Source organism: Coregonus lavaretus (assembly GCF_964263955.1).
Source record: "Coregonus lavaretus genome assembly, chromosome: 4".
Taxonomy (NCBI): domain Eukaryota; kingdom Metazoa; phylum Chordata; class Actinopteri; order Salmoniformes; family Salmonidae; genus Coregonus; species Coregonus lavaretus.
The window spans coordinates 10,928,454-10,950,517 of NC_139991.1; the positions used below are offsets into that span (position 1 = coordinate 10,928,454).

Genomic DNA, 22,064 nt, shown 5'->3' on the forward strand with positions numbered 1-22,064 from the left:
TGTCAAATATTGGTGGCCCACGTTGGCCAGGGATGTGAGGGTTTATGTTTCCTCCTGCTCGGTGTGCGCCCAGTGTAAGGCGCCTAGACATCTGCCTAGGGGTAAGTTACTGCCCCTGCCCGTTCCACAACGACCATGGTCCCACCTCTCGGTGGATTTTATAACTGACCTTCCCCTCTCTCAAGGGAATACTACACTCCTGGTCGTTGTGGACCGGTTCTCTAAGGCCTGTCGTTTGCTCCCCATGCCGGGTCTTCCTACTGCCCTACAGACCGCCGAAGCACTATTCACTCATGTGTTCCGGCACTACGGGGTGCCCGAGGACATTGTGGCTGACCGGGGTCCCCAATTCACCTCCAGAGTCTGGAGAGCTTTTATGGAGCGGTTGGGGGTCTCGGTGAGTCTCACCTCGGGTTACCACCCGGAGAGTAATGGGCAGGTGGAACGCGTAAACCAGGATGTGGGCAGGTTTCTCAGAACATACTGCCGGGACCGGCCGGAGGAGTGGGCGAGATATGTGCCCTGGGCCGAGATGGCACAGAACTCTCTCCGCCACTCCTCCACCCAACTAACCCCTTTTCAGTGTGTTTTAGGGTACCAGCCGGTTCTGGCACCATGGCATGAGAGCCAGATCGAGGCCCCCGCTGTGGATGAGTGGGTGCGGCGCTCGGAGGAGACGTGGAACGCTGCACACGTCCATCTGCAGCGTGCCATACGTCGACAGAAGACGAGCGCCGACCTACACCGCAGTGAGGGGCCTGTGTACGCACCTGGAGATCGAGTCTGGCTCTCTGCCAGAAACCTGCCCCTCCGCCTGCCCTGTCGGAAACTGGGTCGGCGGTTTGTAGGGCCATTTAAAGTCCTGAGAAGGTTGAACGAGGTTTGTTATAGATTACAGTTACCAGTGGAGTATAAGTGTATTAACCCCTCGTTCCATGTGTCCCTTCTCAGGCCGGTGGTAGCGGGCCCACTTCAAGAACATGAGATCTTGGAGACTCCCCCGCCCCCGTTGGACATCGAGGGGGCACCGGCGTACACTGTAAGATCCATCTTGGATTCTAGACGTCGGAGGGGGGGTCTTCAGTATCTAGTGGAGTGGGAGGGGTACGGTCCGGAGGAGCGGTGCTGGGTGCCGAGGAGAGACATTTTGGACCCGTCGCTCCTGACGGAATTCCATCGGGGGTATCCGACGCGCCCTGCGCCGCGGCCTCCGGGTCGTCCCCAAGGCCGGAGTCGGCGCGCGTCTGGAGCCGCGCGTCAAGGGGGGGGTACTGTCACGGTTTCGGCCGAGGCGGCCTCTCTCCCTTGTTCGGGCAGGCTTCGGCGTTCGTCGTCTCCGGAATTCTAGCTGCCACCGTTCTATGTTCTGTGTTTCCTGTTTGATTAGTTTTGTCTGTTAGCCACACCTGTTTTGTGTTAGGTATCATTATGCACCCTATTTAGTTCCCTGTTTGTGTGTATAGTGTTGTGTGTAATTGTCGCTTGTCAGATGGTTGCGTAGCTGTGTTATTTTCCAGTACGCCAGTATTAGTAGTGTCCTCCTCTGTTGAGGAGAGTTTTGCGCACTGTGTTTTCGTGCGATCGTGTGTTGACGCCTGTGCGCGTCTGTTTGGCCTCCTGCCGTTTGTGGATTATTTTGCATAGTAAAGTCTTGTTGGACTGTACCTCTGCTTCTGCGCCTGATTCCCCACCACACCATCACTACATCGTTGACAGTGTCGTTATGTCATTTAACAAAGTATACACTGAATTCAATACACACACACACATGCATACGGATGCCCACAGAAACACACACACACACACACAAGATGCCTATTAATGTGTCCATTGATTACACTGCATTGATTATGCTCCTTGCTGTGACTGTATCTGAAACCTGTGTGTACAGGAATACGCTGAGTGTGTGTTAAATCATCTGTGACAAATGTCACCATATATCAGTGTGTGTGAGTGTGTTCTCTTCATCAGCTACGCCTCATTGATTCAGCATCACTGACCTCCCTGGAATAATATGAATTGTATTCTATAATCAATGGGAGGGGAGAGCTCTGATAAATGCCAGTCCCACCAGTCCCATATGGCATGAAAAACACAGACAGTATCAATGGCCAAATCACAGCTACTGTAGCTCACACAGTCACACACTGAGAAAGGTGCTGGTCAATCAATTCAATCACTGAAGACAGGGCCTACCTGTGATTGTCCACAACAAGACAGGTCTGTCTGATCTTACACAGCTTTGAAAAGGATTGCTGTGAGGAGATGATTAAACATCTCTATTCTAAGACATCATGGGGAGAAGAGGTTGGAGGCTGGCATATAAAAAAATGCAGGAGACAGCACTCTACAGAAAAAAGTAGAGAGAGAAAAAGTAAAACAATTAATAAAAATGTACACGCACATTTTCTCCTCTCCTCCGCTCCTGACTGCATGTGCTGCTGCAGGAAGGGGGGCATTGCCTAGGCAACCAAAGACTAGTTTGCTACAACCCTTGCTTGTTTCAGCATGGAGCAACAACATTTCCTCACGTTGTAGAGTCTATGTTACAGCTGAAATTGACTCAACCACACGAATGCCCGACCGTCCCGTCCCGTTGTATTATTTTTAAACGATGATGACAGTAATTTTATTTTCATGACGGTCTTCATCCATAACTGTCGGTTACACGGTTATACAGTAATTGTGCCAGCCCTAAGCGTGACAGACATATATTTACACACACACACACACACACACACTGAACTTTCCATCACACAAACACACACAGAGCTGTCAGTTGTCTAATTTGCGCGGCACTGTGATGAGCACTCATTCCTGACGACCTCAGGCATCATCACCATGGGCCCATTTAACTCTGCTGAGTGAGGTTAGGACCTGGTGGAAAGGAGCTGAGATGGGGTGAATTGGGAAGATTAGCGCCTAATGCTAATACTAATGGAAATGCCTCTGTGTCCTTCACCAGGGTCCACTGGATGGAACAATGCAGAGAAAGTGATTATGAGTTACCTTTCTGAAGGAGACAATGCTTCACCACTGAGAGATGAGATACCAGCAGGCACGTGCACAGATGGAGCCCTAGGGGTGCTGGTGCACCTGCCCATTTGCCCTCCTACGATCTTTTTTAGGTGGTGTTTCTTAAATACAAATATTTTATTTTTTGTCTCTTTTCCTATTGTAACTTTAAATATAACGAATTGCCCACCAAACTACATAATTTCTCACTAAAATTCCCTCCCCATTAAAAGTCCCCTCCCACTGTTATTTTATACAGTTTATACAGGCTCTATACAGTACAGGCTTCAAAATTGTATATCATACACTGCAATTGGAGAAATCAATGGGAAAGTAATGCTGCTATGAACGTTTCTATACTAATTTACCCACTTTTGAGAATAAGCCCTTCAAAGTTTTTGATGTGATTTTAACACTTGCTAGTGAGGTCTTCTTTTTTTACGCCTATTCAGAATCATTCACACCCTCCTAAGCCCCACCCATCTCTTTATGAAATCACACGTACAGTGGCTTGCGAAAGTATTCACCCCCCTTGGCATTTTTCCTATTTTGTTGCCTTACAACCTGGAATTAAAATTGATTTTGGGCGTTTGTATAATTTGATTTACACAACATGCCTACCACTTTGAAGATGCAAAATATTTTTTATTGTGAAACAAACAAGAAATAAGACAAAAAAACAGAAAACTTGAGCGTGCATAACTATTCACCCCCCAAATTCAATACTTTGTAGAGCCACCTTTTGCAGCAATTAGAGCTGCAAGTCTCTTTGGGTATATCTCTATAAGCTTGGCACATCTAGCCACTGGGATTTTTGCCCATTCTTCAAGGCAAAACTGCTCCAGCTCCTTCAAGTTGGATGGGTTCCGCTGGCGTACAGCAATCTTTAAGTCATACCACAGATTCTCAATTGGATTGAGGTCTGGGATTTGACTAGACAATTCCAAGAAATGTAAATGTTTCCCCTTAAACCGCTCTAGTGTTGCTTTAGCAGTATGCTTAGGGTCATTGTCCTGCTGGAAGGTGAACCTCCGTCCCAGTCTTAAATCTCTGGAAGACTGAAACAGGTTTCCCTCAAGAATTTCCCTGTACTTAGCGCCATCCATCATTCCTTCAATTCTGACCAGTTTCCCAGTCCCTGCCGATGAAAAACATGGTGTTCTCGGGGTGATGAGAGGTGTTGGGTTTGCGCCAGACATAGCGTTTTCCTTGATGGCCAAAAAGCTCAATTTTTGTCTCATCTGACCAGAGTACCTTCTTCCATATGTTTGGGGAGTCTCTCACATGACTTTTGGCGAACACCAAATGTGTTTGCTTATTTTTTTCTTTAAGCAATGGCTTTTATCTGTACACTCTTCCGTAAAGCCCAGCTCTGTGGAGTGTACGGCTTAAAGTGGTCCTATGGACAGATACTCCAATCTCTGCTGTGGAGCTTTGCAGCTCCTTCAGGGTTATCTTTGGTCTCTTTGTTGCCTCTGATTAATGTCCTCCTTGCCTGGTCTGTGAGTTTTGGTGGGCGGCCCTCTCTTGGCAGGTTTGTTGTGGTGCCTTATTCTTTCAATTTTTTAATAACAGATTTACTGGTGCGCTGTGGGATGTTCAAAGTTTCTGATATTTTTTTATAACCCAACCCTGATCTGTACTTCTCCACAACTTTGTCCCTGACCTGTTTGGAAAGCTCCTTGGTCTTCATGGTGCCGCTTGCTTGGTGGTGCCCCTTGCTTAGTGGTGTTGCAGACTCTGGGGCCTTTCAGAACAGGTGTATATATACTGAGATCATGTGACAGATCAAGTGACACTTGGATTGCACACATGTGGACTTTATTTAACTAATTATGTGACTTCTGAAGGTAATTGGTTGTACCAGATCTTATTTGGGGGCTCATAGCAAAGGGGGTGAATACATATTCACGCACCAATTTTCCGTTATTTATTTTTTAGAATTTTTTGAAACAAGTAATTTTTTTCATTCCACTTCACCAATTTGGACTATTTTGTGTATGTCCATTACATTAAATCCATGACATTGTCCTCCAGAAAAAAGTCGTCTCTCACAACTTTCTGCCACTGAGCTTTGTCGATAGCACCAGCTAAATCCAGGGCAGCAATGTTGTTGAATGCTTTAGCAACACTTTTGCAGTTGTCCAAAGCTATATAATTCCAAAAATCTAGAAAAGATGATCTATATACTGACCAGGGGAGCCCCATTCTTTTTAACACAGAAGCCTGTGACATGACACACCAATAAGGACTCATCTCTCGGCATTGGTGTATCCACTATCTCAGCCAATCATAGCTAGCCTGGAAGAATCCTGTATTTCTCCCTATATACAATTTTTTTCAAACGGCTCTCTTTTGAAGTAGGAACTAGCGTCAAATGCCTAGGATCCTGTAACCAGTCACATATATGTGCAGGCAAAATCTGAGGAGAAACAATAATGATGGTTAGGCTAACTGAAATTAGACTCATTAAATAACATGCTATGCAAAATATGGGTTAATATTTTCCTTTGTGGGATTTCAAGACTAGGTACTGACATATGTGGTCCTCTGTAGCTCAATTGGTAGAGCATGGCGCTTGTAACGCCAGGGTAGTGGGTTCGATCCCTGGGACCACCCATACATAAAAAATTTATGCACACATGACTGTAAGTCGCTTTGGATAAAATCATCTGCTAAATGGCATATTATTATATGATTATTATATTTGCCCAACAATATGAACCTCATATTGCCCCAGACCTGTCAGAATAATACAACAGAGTCTCTCATTAGGCTCAGTGTCGTGAAAATGATCTGATATTATGCTCCAGGTTGAAGAAACCTCCTTCTCACCAGCACCAGAACTACAGCAAGAACAAAGTCATCATAAGAGAAATCCTCTTTGAAAAAGTGGAGATACATTCGCTCCACGCACCAGCTAATTCCTTTAATTTATTCCCAACTGTCAGCTCAGTGAGCTGGCTAGCAGTCATTTCTGTTTTCTCCATGTTAAGGCACTCTTACTTGGGTAGGTCTTCACAGTCAGATGTCTCCTGACGACTTCTTTCTCCCACAAATGAAACACATTGGGCTCTATTTTAACAAACCTAATATAATGGTACATCTAAGCGCAGGCGGTAGCGCTATAGGTTCAGGGGTGTGTCAGAAATATTTTTGCTATTATCACTATCACAATTATCGGCGCACTTGGTGGCGTTGGCTGTGTTTTGATGAATAAACAAGTTGTGGGTGTGTCGAGGCTTGGCCCCTCACTTGCCAATCAGAACGTGCTCCATGGCGAAATATGTGGTTGCTTCAAGTTTTGTATTTACAGTCTTTTATGTATTGCCTTGGAATCAACTTCAATTCCAATGTTAGTCCGTTATAGTTTGTTAAATGGCTTACAGAAACACAATAGAAAAATGCAGACTTATCTTTGATAAACACATTAACTTGAACCCATTTGCAGTCCACATTGTTCTATGTAATTGCATGGTTTCAATAGCATTCACAATGATATAGGGGCTAGGCCTACTGTAAATTGCATTATGGCTGAGCATGGACATGCCAAACATTGTCAATAAGCAAGAGTAAATAAATTATTGATAAGGCCTAAAAATAGAACAAATAATTTTTCACAGTAACTTGACAAAGATCCAATATAAAAAGAAATGGAGAATGTCCATTCACCGTTATACTGCTCCCAAATCAGCCTATATTTTATTAACATAATCGGAACCATCTTACAGATCAGGTCCCATTCACACATCTCCAGAAGTTGCATTGCATGCGCGCCACGGACATTGTAACCATTAAACCAGGCAGGTGAATCATTCTGATAAGATTGGTTGTAATAAAATTTAATGAAAAACCAGCAATCAGCAATCAGTTTTTTTTAAACCACAACAATAAATAAATGTAAAATTTTATGATGTCATAAAATGGCCAGGATAAAAAAGACAGGCATTGCTGTTGAACCAGCCTTAGTTATAGTAGGCCTAAGGGAGGGCTTGGGTTTTGAACATATAAAACGGAAAAGAAACCATTGTTGCAGGTTACAGATAACTTCTAAATACAAGGTTCACCGGTATTCACCAAGGTTCTCATCTCTCGTTTCATGATGGGCATTGACACATAGCCTACATGGAGTTTTATTTTTTTCACACGTCCAAAATGGGACCTGCATGGCATAAATAATGTGGGCTTGCCTACAATACATAGATAAAAAGGGAATGTCAGCTCACTGTTTTACTCCTCTCAAACATGACATTTTAATAAAGCTTTGGTGATTAAGATTTATTTACAAGCGGTCTCAGGAGCCAAACCCTTTATCGACAGTCTTGACTACTTCGCGATTGCATTGGGCAGGACAAACAAAAGCCTTAATTGAGAGGAGGTGAGGCTGTGCTTGGTTTCTATATGTTTTTTATGTTTCTAAATACGAAGTATATACAGGCACCAAAAGCACATTAGGCTACTCTTGTTCCATGCGCATATGGGCAGTGTGTGTCACAGCTAGATAGGCTGTGTTTCTGCTGTCAAAATGCCATAACCAACTGTGTTACTGCTAAAACCAGCTTTTGGTTGGTCTTACATATCCCTAACAGCGCTGCCTGAAATCATGTTTTTAAGGACACAACTCAAATATTTCCACCCCTCCCATCGGAGCGCAAGCGAGCTGATACAAGACAGGTAAATTGCAGAACCCGGCGTTAGGGCTGGAAAATGCCAGTGCGTCAGATTTTACATGACGAAATTGCTAACTAATGCACATTTGACACTAGCGCCGCCTTAACCCCAGCTGAAAACTGAGTCCATTTTCTCTATTGCGGATGAAGCGACTCACTGAGAGCTTACTGTGGCTCATCTTGAAAAATGAATGAGGCATTCAACCAAGTACAGTGCCGTAAAAATTTCTAATCCGAAATGAATATCCTGCTATAGTTTATAATTGACCACTTATCTTAGTAAATCTAACAGGGTATTTAAGCAGAACAAACATTCCCTTAAAAGCCGGAAACAGGAAGTGATCAAACAGGACGTGCTGACTCACCGTGGAGACGTACTGGATGTCCCGGCAAAGTTTTGTCTCTGCAGGGAAGTCCACCAGATCCAGGAAGTTGTCCACCACCACCTGGCCGATGATGTCGTGGCGCGAGAAACGGTCAAAGTCGTAGACACTGAAGTGCAGCTTGCGCGTCGGCAGCTCAGCGTACTCCACGGGGAACAGGAATACCTCATCGAACACAGGGTTGAGGGTCTTGCGGTGAACCTTGGTCTGGTGCTTGGTCTGCCGGTCTGGTAGTAAGTAAATCTTGACGTAGGGGTCAGAGGTGCCCAATAAGTCCTTGGCGGGGAGATCCTGCGCCTTGTGGATCTTGACGATGAGTTGCTCCAGGTCACAGTCGAACTTGAGAATGAAGTGTAGGCGTCCGCAGCCTCCGCCCCGCCGGCCCCCCTCATCCCCTTCCAGGGAGCGCTGCTTGTAAAGCTCTGGTTTGAGACGACCCAGACCCAGGCCCATCCCAGTTAGGGAGTCCTGTCTCTGGAACTGGGCCACGTTGAAGTCCGGGTTGGACCTGTTTACGGATAATCTACGGATAGAGTTAGACCTGTGTAGAGGACAGACAGAAAGAGACACATTACCATTGTTAGCATAGGTGAGAGGAGACACACAGAGAGACAGCAAATGTGTACTTGATACAACAACAGAGTACATGAATAAAATAGACAAAGGCTTTCTGTAAATATGACCGTTACAGCTCAAGCAACAATCGATAAAAATAGCAATTCACTCTACTCAGTTTTTCAAGAGGGCTGAGTTTTGGGTAAGTGTTACGTGCTGAACAGAGGATAGACTTTCCTTCAACCACAAACAAATGACTAACAACTAAAATGAAACTCATTGATACAAAGAGGCTGTCTGGGAGCAGAATTACTCATAGAACATTGTTTGCTGTAGAGGACGTGACTCCATAAGACTCAGTGGGATAGCTGCCTTACAGCTGCTGGGTTGCTAAGTCTGAGCTTCTGTTCAGTGCTCTAAACCTGATCAATGCTAGAACTTTCCAACTGCCTCTTTTGTGTCACACAGGGCTTTAACAACGGAGTGAGTCATGGTTTCTACCTAAGTGTGGATGAAGTTTACAATGTTCTGAAGGTGAAATGAAGAATCTGGAGAACATTTTTTCAAATTAATTAATGAGCTGTCGGGGTGTATTTCACTCGTGCAAAACAATGTGCAAACCAAAGTCGCAAACCAATTATGGTGTCTGTACTTCAGAAGCACAGTAGACATACAGTGGGGAAAAAAAGTATTTAGTCAGCCACCAATTGTGCAAGTTCTCCCACTTAAGAAGATGAGAGAGGCCTGTAATTTTCATCATAGGTACACGTCAACTATGACAGACAAATTGAGGAAAAAAAATCCAGAAAATCACATTGTAGGATTTTTAATGAATTTATTTGCAAATTATGGTGGAAAATAAGTATTTGGTCACCTACAAACAAGCAAGATTTCTGGCTCTCACAGACCTGTAACTTCTTCTTTAAGAGGCTCCTCTGTCCTCCACTCGTTACCTGTATTAATGGCACCTGTTTGAACTTGTTATCAGTATAAAAGACACCTGTCCACAACCTCAAACAGTCACACTCCAAACTCCACTACGGCCAAGACCAAAGAGCTGTCAAAGGACACCAGAAACAAAATTGTAGACCTGCACCAGGCTGGGAAGACTGAATCTGCAATAGGTAAGCAGCTTGGTTTGAAGAAATCAACTGTGAGAGCAATTATTAGGAAATGGAAGACATACAAGACCACTGATAATCTCCCTCGATCTGGGGCTCCACGCAAGATCTCACCCCGTGGGGTCAAAATGATCACAAGAACGGTGAGCAAAAATCCCAGAACCACACGGGGGGACCTAGTGAATGACCTGCAGAGAGCTGGGACCAAAGTAACAAAGCCTACCATCAGTAACACACTACGCCGCCAGGGACTCAAATCCTGCAGTGCCAGACGTGTCCCCCTGCTTAAGCCAGTACAGGTCCAGGCCCGTCTGAAGTTTGCTAGAGTGCATTTGGATGATCCAGAAGAGGATTGGGAGAATGTCATATGGTCAGATGAAACCAAAATATAACTTTTTGGTAAAAACTCAACTCGTCGTGTTTGGAGGACAAAGAATGCTGAGTTGCATCCAAAGAACACCATACCTACTGTGAAGCATGGGGGTGGAAACATCATGCTTTGGGGCTGTTTTTCTGCAAAGGGACCAGGACGACTGATCCGTGTAAAGGAAAGAATGAATGGGGCCATGTATCGTGAGATTTTGAGTGAAAACCTCCTTCCATCAGCAATGGCATTGAAGATGAAACGTGGCTGGGTCTTTCAGCATGACAATGATCCCAAACACACCGCCCGGGCAACGAAGGAGTGGCTTCGTAAGAAGCATTTCAAGGTCCTGGAGTGGCCTAGCCAGTCTCCAGATCTCAACCCCATAGAAAATCTTTGGAGGGAGTTGAAAGTCCATGTTGCCCAGCGACAGCCCCAAAACATCACTGCTCTAGAGGAGATCTGCATGGAGGAATGGAACAAAATACCAGCAACAGTGTGTGACAACCTTGTGAACACTTACAGAAAACATTTGACCTGTGTCATTGCCAACAAAGGGTATATAACAAAGTATTGAGAAACTTTTGTTATTGACCAAATACTTATTTTCCACCATAATTTGCAAATAAATTCATAAAAAATCCTACAATGTGATTTTCTGGATTTTTTTTCCTCATTTTGTCTGTCATAGTTGACGTGTACCTATGATGAAACTTACAGGCCTCTCTCATCTTTTTAAGTGGGAGAACTTGCACAATTGGTGGCTGACTAAATACTTTTTCCCCCCACTGTATATGTAATGTAGGGTTGGGGTAAATTCCAATTTAATTTCAAATTCCAATTCAATTCATAAATTCACTCAAGATGGAGAATTGACGTTGAATTAAATTGAAATGTAAATACATCTTCAAGTTATGGAATTGGAATTAGACTGTTTGGACTTTTTGAATTGGAATGGAATTTGAACTGTAAAAACCTTTAATCTTTGGAATTGAATTGGAATTGAATATTTTTACATTACCCAGTTAAAGGAATGATCGCAAATAGTATACAAAATGTACTGTAGGATTTATTTTTAATAATTTCAACCTGTATTCCTATATTTCCAGTCTAGGCTGTCTGAACAGTGACATGATCAGCCTGAAACCCTGAGGGAATTCTTGGAATTTAAACCTAACATTGGAATTCAGAGGAATTGAATTATCTCTGAATTCAAAAACTGACCTGGAATTTGAATTAAATTAAATGGAATTTACAGGGAGAGAGAATTTAATTAGAATTACATTTGTGGAATTGACTCCAATCATGGTGGACTATGGTACTCATGGAGTGGCAATGTACTGAAAGCTTTAAACAGTTGAAGTCGGAAGTTTACATACACCTTAGTCAAATACATTTAAACTCAGTTTTTCACTATTCCTGACATTTAATCCTAGTAAGAACTCCCTGTCTTACGTCAGTTAGGATCACCACTTTCTTTTAAGAATGTGAAATGTCAGAATAATAGTAGAGAGCTTTTATTTATTTCATCACATTCCCAGTGGGCAGAAGTTTACATACACTCAATTAGTATTTGGTAGCACTGCCTTTAAATTGTTTAATTTGGGTCAAACGTTTCGGGTAGCCTTCCACAAGCTTCCCACAATAAGTTGGGTGAATTTTGGCCCTTTCCTCCTGACAGAGCTGGTGTAACTGAGTCAGGTTTATAGGCCTCCTTGCTGGCACACCCATTTTCAGTTCTGCCCACAAATGTTCTATAGGATTGAGGTCAGGGCTTTGTGATGGCCACTCCAATACCTTGACTTTGTTGTCCTTAAGCCATTTTGCCACGACTTTGGAAGTATGCTTAGGGTCATTGTCCATTTGGAAGACCCATTTGCGACCAAGTTTTAACTTCCTGACTGATGTCTTGAGATGTTGCTTCAATATATCCACATAATTTTCCTGGGATGGTGTTCTTTGGCTTGCAAGCAACCCCCTTTTTCTTTCAAACATAACGATGGTCATTATGGCCAAACAGTTCTATTGTTGTTTCATCAGACCAGAGGACATTTCTCCAAAGAGTACGATCTATGTCCCCATGTGCAGTTGCAAACCGTAGTCTGGCTTTTTTATGGCGGTTTTGGAGCAGTGGCTTCTTCCTTGCTGAGCGGCCTTTCAGGTTATGTCGATATAGGACTTGTTTTACTGTGGATATAGATACTTTTGTACCTGTTTCCTCCAGCATCTTCACAAGGTCCTTTGCTGTTGTTCTGGGATTGATTTCCACTTTTCGCACCAAAGTACTTTCATCTCTAGGAGACAGAACGCGTCTCCTTCCTGAGCGGTATGACGGCTGCGTGGTCCCATGTTTGTACAGATGAACGTGGTACCTTCAGGCATTTGGAAATTTCTCCCAAGGATGAACCAGACTTGTGGAGGTCTACAGATTTTTTTCTGAGGTCTTGTCTGATTTCTTTTGATTTTCCCATGATGTCAAGCAAAGAAGCACTGAGTTTGAGTAGGCCTTGAAATACATCCACAGCTACACCTCCAATTGACTCAAATTATGTCAATTAGCCTATCAGAAGCTTCTAAAGCCATGACATTATTTTCTGGAATTTTCCAAGCTGTTTAAAGGCACCGTCAACTTAGTGTATGTAAACTTCTGACCCACTGGAATTGTGATACAGTGAATTATAAGTGAAATAATCTGTCTGTAAACAATTGTTGGAAAAATGACTTGTGTCATGCACAAAGTAGATGTCCTAACCGACTTGCCAAAACTATAGTTTGTTAACAAGAAATTTGTGGAGTGGTTGAAAAACTAGTTTTAATGACTCCAACCTAAGTGTATGTAAACTTCCGACTTCAACTGTACCTACTGTGATAACCTTTGTGGTGAACTAATTAAATACTATGTACTATGAAACCAAAGTAGCCGTCTTAGTAGCAGTCTTAAATTGTAAGGGACCCTGGTATAGTAGGTACTACAGTATACAAGCAGAGTACATAGCACAGTATTGTCTTCATCATAGTGGAGGATTGTGATATAGTATTCACCCAATCTCTGTGTGTATAGACATTGACCGGACGGAGGGTGAGGGCTCAGTGGTCTGCCTCTGCATGCGAGGGTTGGTTTGGACCCCGTTCTCCCGGCCTTTACTCTGGGACTCCAGGGGGATGTCTGGAGACGTGTGGCTGATCTTCATGGCTGCCTCTGGGATGGGGATGATCGCCGCTGTGGGGGGCGGCGATACGGGGGTCACCGGCCCCGTCAAAGTCCCAGTTGCCACAGGGACGATGGAACAACGGTGGGACTCACGGCGGTCGAGGGCGGGGACGGGTGGGTCGACGGCCGTGTAGACTGGCTCCCTGGCTGGGACGTACGGTTGCAAAGGTGCCATGGGGGAATCGTGGTGCCCATGGGTGGGCTCCTTGATGCTGGGGGAGAGGCCACGCTCCCTCCATGGGATCCAGCAGAGCTTCCAGGAGACGAAGATGGAGACACCGAACAGGGCCAGGCCACAGGCAGTCACCACCAGAGACAGCAGGCTCACCGACACATCTACAGAATGCAGGGAGGGAGGGAAAGAGGGAGAGAGGGAGGAAAGAAAGGGAGAGAGTCAATACATAATAGGGTCATTTTTCTGATATAAGGATGTGAGAGGCACAGTGAGATAAATAAAGATCAATGAAACATCTACAAGGCAAAGGCTTTGAAGAGAATTAATCATCATCATCACATCATCATTTCACAACATTTCTAATATCTATTATTGATATAAAGCCTCTCCCAAAAACAAATCCTTTGCACATTTAAAAAAAGAGCCTGTCCTTTAGAAGTCTCCATTGAAATGTTTCTAACTGCTGGTTGATGTAAGATACTATTTCAGCCACACCCGTTGCTGACAGGTGTATAAAATTGGGCACACAGCCATGCAATCTCCATAGACAAACATTGGCAGTAGAATGGCCTTACTGAAGAGCTCAGTGACTTTCTACGTGGCACGTCATAGGATGCCACCTTTCCAACAAGTCAGTTTGTCAAATTTCTGCCCTGCTAGCACTGCCCCGGTTAACTGTAAGTGCTGTTATTGTGAAGTGGAAACGTCTAGGAGCAACAATGGCTCAGCCGCGAAATGGTAGACCATACAATCTCACAGAAAGGGACCGCTGAGTGCTGAAGTGCATAGCGTGTATAAAATCATCTGTCCTCGGTTGCAACACTCACTACCTAGTTCCAAACTGCATCTGGAAGCAATGACAGCACAAGAACTGTTCGTCGGGAGCTTCATGAAATGGGGTTCCATGGCCGAGCAGCCACACACAAACCTAAGATCACCATGCACAATGCCAAGCGTCGGCTGGAGTGGTGTAAAGCTCGCCGCCATTGGACTCTGGAGCAGTGGAAACGTGTTCTCTGGAGTGATTAATCATGCTTCAACAACTGGCAGTTCGACGGACGAATCAGGGTTTGGCGGATGCCAGGAGAACGAAACCTGCCCCAATTCATAGTTTGATGGAGGAGGAATAATGGTCTGGGGCTGTTTTTCATGGTTCGGGCTAGGCCCCTTAGTTCCAGTGAAGGGAAATCTTAATGCTACAGCATATAATGATATAATGACATTCTAGACGATTCTGTGCTTCCAACTTTGTGGTAACAGTTTGGGGAAGGCCCTTTCCTGTTTCAGCATAACAATGCCCCTGTGCACAAAGTGAGGTCCATACAGAAATGGTTTGTCGAGATCGGTGTGGAAGAACATGACTGGCCTGCACAGAGACCTGACCTCAACCCCATCGAACACCTTTGGAATGAATTGGAATGCCGACTGCGAGCCAGGCCTAATTGCCCAACATCAGTGCTCGACTTCACTCAGGCTCTTGTGGCTAAATGGAAGCAAGTCCCTGCAGCAATGTTCCAACATCTAGTGGAAATGCCTTTCCAGAAGAGTGGAGGCTGTTATAGCAGTGAAGTGGGGACCAACTCCATATTAATGCCCATGATTTTGGAATGAGATGTTCGACAAGCAGGTGTCCACATACCTTTGGTCATGTAGTGTATAAGTCATAGTTTGCCTGTGGGCTTCTCTAGCTGCGTGCCATTAAAGACACACCACAAGGAACGGCCTAAGACTGATCAAATCACTGTGCACTAATTGAAAAAACATGGCTTGGTTAATTACAAGTGTGCTTTGCGGGAACTTTTCTCTTCCTCCCTTAATTTTTTCTTAAAGAGAAGGCGTGACAAACTTAATTAGGAATTATCTAAAGTTGTTTAATTATCTCCTCTGGAGTCCCATATGCGCCCAGGGTCCTGATTGTAGCGCTGCTGTAATCTGTTGTCCTTGACTGATAGGAATAGAGCAAGACAATGTGTTGGGGAGAACCATTCTATGGGAATCAATTGACCCATCTTGAACAAGTTCTAAGCCCCTCTTCACGCTGAAATCGTCAATATTTAGAAATACCTGGCGTGCAGGTGATATTTAACAGCCATTTTAAAGGATTAAAGTATGTGATGGATCCTCTGTAAGAGTTTAACATGTTGTGACGACGTCGGACATCTCTGTCCATTTCTCCTCACAGAACTCATAGTTTGCTAAATTGTTTGCCACAAACATACTTGCTATATCTAATTTAAGATAAAACATTGTGCTTTGTAGGGTAATATAAATTAACAAACGGCGAGTGTGTTTTCTTATAATATAATTTATTTCTAAATGTTTAGCCTTAGTATTGGAAACGCTAATGTTTATGCCATAGACATAGACCGTATATACAGTATAAAGGTTTATACTAAACATGGCTATGTTCATAGAGAACAGGCTACCTGTTTAGAGGTTTGAATGGTTTATTCCAGGTCCTTTTACGATGCTCAACATCTCCTCCTCATCCAAGGAGAGCTGTTGGTGCAGGTAAAGTACACGTTCCTCTGCCCAGGCGTTGCTGACGCATGCCAGATCTTATGCCTGGATAGGAATTTTACGTACCAGCTAATCACATCACACAGGTAACTGCCAACATAATGGAAACACGTGAGTAAATGAGGGATACAAAGTTTATTGAAAGCATGAGCTTCCACACAGGTGTGGTTCCTGAGTTAATTAAGGTTTGATGAGCATAAAAATGATGTAAAACATATGCCATGGCCGTCTCAGTCACCAGATCTCAACCTAACTGGTTGAGTGGCTGGTTTAATGGCTATTTTTACCCCGTTGGCACTTGCAAATTACCACGTGTGATAAATTACACTTGCTGAGAATCACTTGCCTCCAACCAAATTAATTAGAATTTTGAATAATTTATATTTATTTTTGGACTTTGAAGTGAAAAATCTAAATTTCAGTTTATATTTAAATAAAAATGTTTGGTCCTGTGCAGATGTAAATCAAACAAATACACGTGTGAACACCAAATTTGTTCAATTTAAACGTATTTTTGAAAAAATAGTGAATCGTGCAAGGATGCCAATATATTTAACCACATTTGTGGGAGATTGTCAATTGGATTTGCTCGACTCCTCGCATCCTCTCCTCTGTCCTCTCCTGCCTCCTTTTGAAAAAGGTCAATGTAATCAAGGAGAGGAAACGTGGAAACAAATGCACTTGAATGAAATGAGACTCTCCTCCACAAGCGCGTCATCAGACAAACTATGTTTACAGAGGAGGAATCCATAAATAAGTATAAAGTGGTGCAAACAAATTTAGCTAGTTGTACCAGACATTTTATAAATTAATTACAAAACGGATTACAAAACTGTTCCTGGTAGGACTCCGGTAGGATACACATAAGAATCCTCGGCTGGAAGAGGCTATCGAGGAGAGGAGCAAACTCCTCCTTCACCTATTAACAAATTGACATATGGCAACAACTTATCGGTTTCCGGATCAGGAGGAGAGGAGGACGGAGGAGTCGAGGAGAGGATGGACTTATTCCCAATAGAGAATCTCCCTATATCTAGGCTGGTCCTCATCCTCTACATGGTTTAAACTAAGATGCTACAGGTATGTACACAGTGTGAGAAGCCTTGTAGAAATGATGCAAGTAATCCTGTAAATATATTTTCATGTGACAGCTTTTACAGCATGACTTGCAACATGTTGTGTAGTTGTATGTAGATGATGCTATTGATGTATTGCACTTTGTTGTCCCCATAATGGTCTTGTAGGAAGCAGTGACAGTCCTATGAATGTGACATTTGTCTTTACAATGCTGTCAATGTCATCATAATATTGTTGAATAGCTGTAAAACAGGCTATTTAATTGGCCTAGCACATTGAGCTCACAAATCAAATGACAGAGCATCTCGGTACTGCTCACCTTCAGAATGAGAGCTAGAGAGACTGTTTAGGGTTTACTGTGTTCCCATGTTTCCATGCAACATGAGTTGCAGGCACTTTTTGGCCTAATCACGGCAGCCTCAAACATCACAAATAAAAGATAGAGATTTCAAAGATGTGTTGTGATGAATAATAGAGGGTGCTCATTCACACTGGCACAGGGTCTCCCAGTCACCATGGAAGGGGGGGACAGAAACACAATCACAAGGAGCCTTCTGATTCATCTTGGAGTTCGCCTCCAAAGCAATCCCAGGAAGTGAAGTGATGATATATCCCTCTCTGGGAATTCTTCTGAAGAGGTTCAAGTTCCGCCAAAGAGAGATCTTCAAAGAGATTCATCAGTGTCATTGGGAATTCATCATTTTGGTACAGCTGTCACCCCTTGAACTTAGAGGGCTTGGCAAACTCTCAGACGTTAGGGTCACACAATGTAACACATTGCATGAGACCTAACTACCGTACACTTTCCGAACTATAGAGCAAATCAGCACTCCCCCACTCATCACTACTACACATAATGGCACACCTGCAGAGGCTGGGCATTTTGCCTAGCTATCATTATGGGAGTTAAATGGCCGGATTGTCTAGAGGCATTTACAAAACAGACCCACTCAACTGTAAATTGTTTTGCACCATACAGTATTGTACCATGTAGTTCACCATATTTGTCCATATGCTGTCCCATTCTCCAGCCCTGTTTGTCCGTTGTTTATGAAACCCTGTGGGTTTACATGAACTGAGGCGTAGGAAATTATGAAATTATGATTTGTCTAATTAATCCACTGGGAGATAGCTTTTTTATTTATTTATTTGTATATGCAAAATGACTAAGCACAGATAGGGCTATGCAAGAGAACACTCAGGATGTTATCTAGTCTAAAACAAGCTCTGGGTTTGTGAGATAACATGTTTCTCTGGATCGTAGACCTTTTACATACCTCCACAGGGGTGAAAGTGAAAATAGTGAAGACAGCTGTTTCGCAATTAGCAGTAACAGCCGTGGAAAGGCAAAATTACAAACATGGCAAATCTCTGGAAATGTTATAACCATTCAGAACCAGAGCTGCGGCCCCTGATGCTAGGTCTGTTCCACAGATTTTTGTGCTGAGCGATTAATCAAAATGTTGGTTATTATTCATTTTTTAAACAACATCGGTTCAATTATTTGAATTCCATTTAGTTTTTTTAAAGTCTGTGAGCTCAATGTGCAAATTGCACAGTTTCTCTAGAGATAAACCAGATCCAGCCTGAACTGTGCGATGTAGTAGGGAGTTGTAGTTTCCAACAGGCCTGGAAGGGCATAGGCCCACCCACTTGGGAGCCAGACCCAACCACTGGGGAGCCAGGCCCAGCCAATCAGAAATATTATTTAATTTTTTAATTGTGAGGCCGGTTGGATGTACTGCCATATTCTCTTAAATGACGTTTGAGGCGGCATATGGTAGAGAAATTAACTTTCAATTATCTGTTGGACATTCCTGCAGTCAGCATGCCAATTGCACGCTCCCTCAAAACTTGAGAAATCTGTGGCATTGTGTTGTGTGACAAAACCTCATATTTTAGATTGGCCTTTTATTGTCCCCAGCACAAGGTGCACCTGTGTAATGATCATGCTGTTTAATCAGCTTCTTGATATGCCACACCTGTCAGGTGGATGGATTATCTTGGCAAAGGAGAAATGCTCACTAACAGTGATGTAAACAAATTTGTGCACACAATTTGAGAGAAATAAGCTTTTTGTGGAGCTCATGAAACATGGGACCAACACTTTACTTGTTGCATTTATATTTTTGTTCAGTATACTAAAATAGTGATTTTGTCAGACAGCATAGGCAGCAGCTCTATAGAGATGAGATTATGATTTGGAATGAAATAAAGTCATCAAATAAAACAAATATAATATACATAACTGAAATATTTTATCAGAGTAATGTGCATAAATGATGGTTAATAAGTAATAAGCAGTAATGGGCAGTCACTACCATCAGGATACTTCTATTAATTGTTTTATTCTGTGTTGTTACAGCTTTAACCCAAATAATCTAACCGAAACCAAACCGACCGCAAAAAGCACTAATCGCTCAGCACTAGTGGATGTGGAATCTGCTGGGCGGACCAAGGGAAATAATAATAATAATAATAAGCCATTTAGCAGACGCTTTTATCCAAAGCGACTTACAGTCATGCGTGCATACATTTTTTTTGTGTATGGGTGGTCCCGGGGATCGAACCCACTACCTTGGCGTTACAAGCGCCGTGCTCAACCAGCTGAGCTACAGAGGACCACGAAATCACATGTAGGGTAAAATGCCAGGCTGACCACCTTTGATTGCAGTAACAAGCAAAGGGGTTGTTTTTGACATGGCCTACTCCATTACATTTTCTCTCAGAATGTTGAGGCAAAGCATGCTGGGAGTCTGGGGCTTCCTTAATGAGCCTAGTATTGCACACCACCTCCCCCTCTTCCTCCTCCTCTTATTGCTGCCTCCTCCTCCACCTGCTCCTTTGCTAACCTCTGACCCCACTCTCCCCTCTTCACTCTTTTTTCTCTTTCTATTACCCTCCCCCTCTTCCTCCTCATCCTCACCCCTGTTTCTCCCTCTGATATGTCAGGGATAGAACACCTTTTACACATCAAAGTCAAGAATTATACCGTTCCGATAGCTCTCACATCAATCAATAATCAAAGTTCATTCAAATAATAGATTATCATCCACAGCAGTCTAAAATAAATGCACCCTTATTGAGTCACTTCAAATATTGCAGTGAGTTGGCCTACGTTGTGATAGTATGAAGAAGGTGAATGATGAAGTCTGTCCCAAGATATTTTCTGCAGAGCCTTGACCACTCTTGCATTTCTCAGAGCACTTGCAAACACATCATCAATGTGGGAGTGTACAGTCCACACTGTACGTGGTGGTAAATGGGACAAGGCCATTCTGGCTTGTTGTCTCGCTTTGATGATGTCATACCAACACACATAATATCTCCATTTCTGTTTCTAGGCTTTTATTAAGATCAAAGAACTTCACAAACAATCGTGAATCTTCTTGGGCTGATCCCTCCTTTCAAGCTCCTCCAAGCTGTTATAAACATGCAAAATACTGCAATATGGAGAACCAACTGTGTGAAAATGTACCTCCACGTTCATATACTGTATGTTACCTGCATTATTTTTATCAGGTGGTTGAGTGCTTCATTACAGTAATGCCATTGAAATACCACTAAGCAGGGTGGCCATTTTGCTAATGCAACATTCATGTCATGCCACTCCTGTCACCTGTGCTGAAGCTCCTCTTTAGCTGTATTGGACACATGTTTCAAGTTTCAAGTTTTAATGTCACGTGCACAAGTACATTGAAATGCCTTTCTTGCCAGCTCTAAATCCAACAATGCAGTAATCAATATCAATGTAGTATTGAAAATAACATAAGGTAGAACACACGAGAAGTAAGTAAGCTATATACAGGGTCAGTTCCTGGTACACCAGGGGTGAGCTGTGTTTAGACCACACTGTGGCATCGGATCGAATTGTGGCTATTGAGCTCAGGCCCTGTAGCCTGAGAGAGCATTGATCCAGAGGCAAAGTGGTGGTTTGCTTGGCAGGTTGCCCTGATACTGCCTAGGAGTTAGAGATTCATAGTATATCTGAAAAGACTCAAATAACCATGATAGCTAACACAAAAATCAGAAAGGGGGGGGGGGGGGGGTGTATGGAGTGGGAGGGAAATACTGCTGATTAAGCATTACCTTGGACCTACAGTAGTATTCCCTTGTGGTGCTCTAAGCTGCCTCACAGTTTGTTTGGTGTTCAATTAGTGAGAGATTAGTTAGGAAGCATTAATTAGTGTGCCCTATAGCAAACTGATATGTAATCATCTACATTACCTACACCTCTCCTCAATAAGTTATCAGCAGCAATAGCAGTCAATATACCTGCTCTTTCCAAGACATAGACTGACTGGCCAGGTGATTCCAGGTGAAAGCTATGATCCCTTATTGATGTCACTCAATCAGCGTAGATGAAGGGGAGGAGACCGGTTAAAAAATGATTTTTAAGCCTTGAGACAATTGAGACATGAATTGTGTATGTGTGCAATTCAGAGGGTGAATGGGCAATACAAAATATTTTGTTACTCAATATTAGGAAGGTGTTCTTAATGTTTTGTACACTCAGTGTAGATTAGCTACTGTATGTGAATGTGAGTGAGCTGCTAGCAACCAAAAACCTCGCAGGCATTATCTATCACAGGCATTATCTATAAGTAGAGTTTGATAATACTGTGGCAACGACACCTAAACAGTGTTGAGTAGCTGGGAGTCCTGCTCTCAGTCTATCTATCAGTCTATCTATCAATCTATAAGATGAGCACAGCAGGGGGACATGTTGCTCGAAAACTCTCTTTTCCCAGCCACTCGCTGCATGGCCATGATCTAGCTTAAGATAGAGTAGCTTCATTTCCCCCAGGGCTACTATTACTGAGGACTCAACATTACATATGTTACACATATAGCCCAGAATCGCACGCATGTACATAATGGGTCTGAGTGCTTAGCAACATGCTCATCGCTACATTCATGTATAGACAGCAGGCAGATGTCTGTGAAGTTATTTTGGTAAAGGTGAGAGATCT

At 43.2% G+C, this 22,064-nt stretch overlaps 1 protein-coding gene across 1 annotated transcript in view; it reads right to left on the reverse strand.

Moving 5' to 3' along the window:
- LOC311127952 (synaptotagmin-9-like) overlaps positions 1 to 22,064 on the reverse strand; it is a gene marked incomplete at both ends in the record, with an annotated part of 46,770 nt that overhangs the window by 16,079 nt on the left and 8,627 nt on the right. The window contains 2 exons of the mRNA XM_084159854.1: positions 8,051 to 8,609; positions 13,178 to 13,655. Of these exons, the coding sequence (XP_084015980.1) occupies positions 8,051 to 8,609; positions 13,178 to 13,655 (1,037 nt within the window). The remainder of the gene's footprint in view (positions 1 to 8,050; positions 8,610 to 13,177; positions 13,656 to 22,064) is intronic.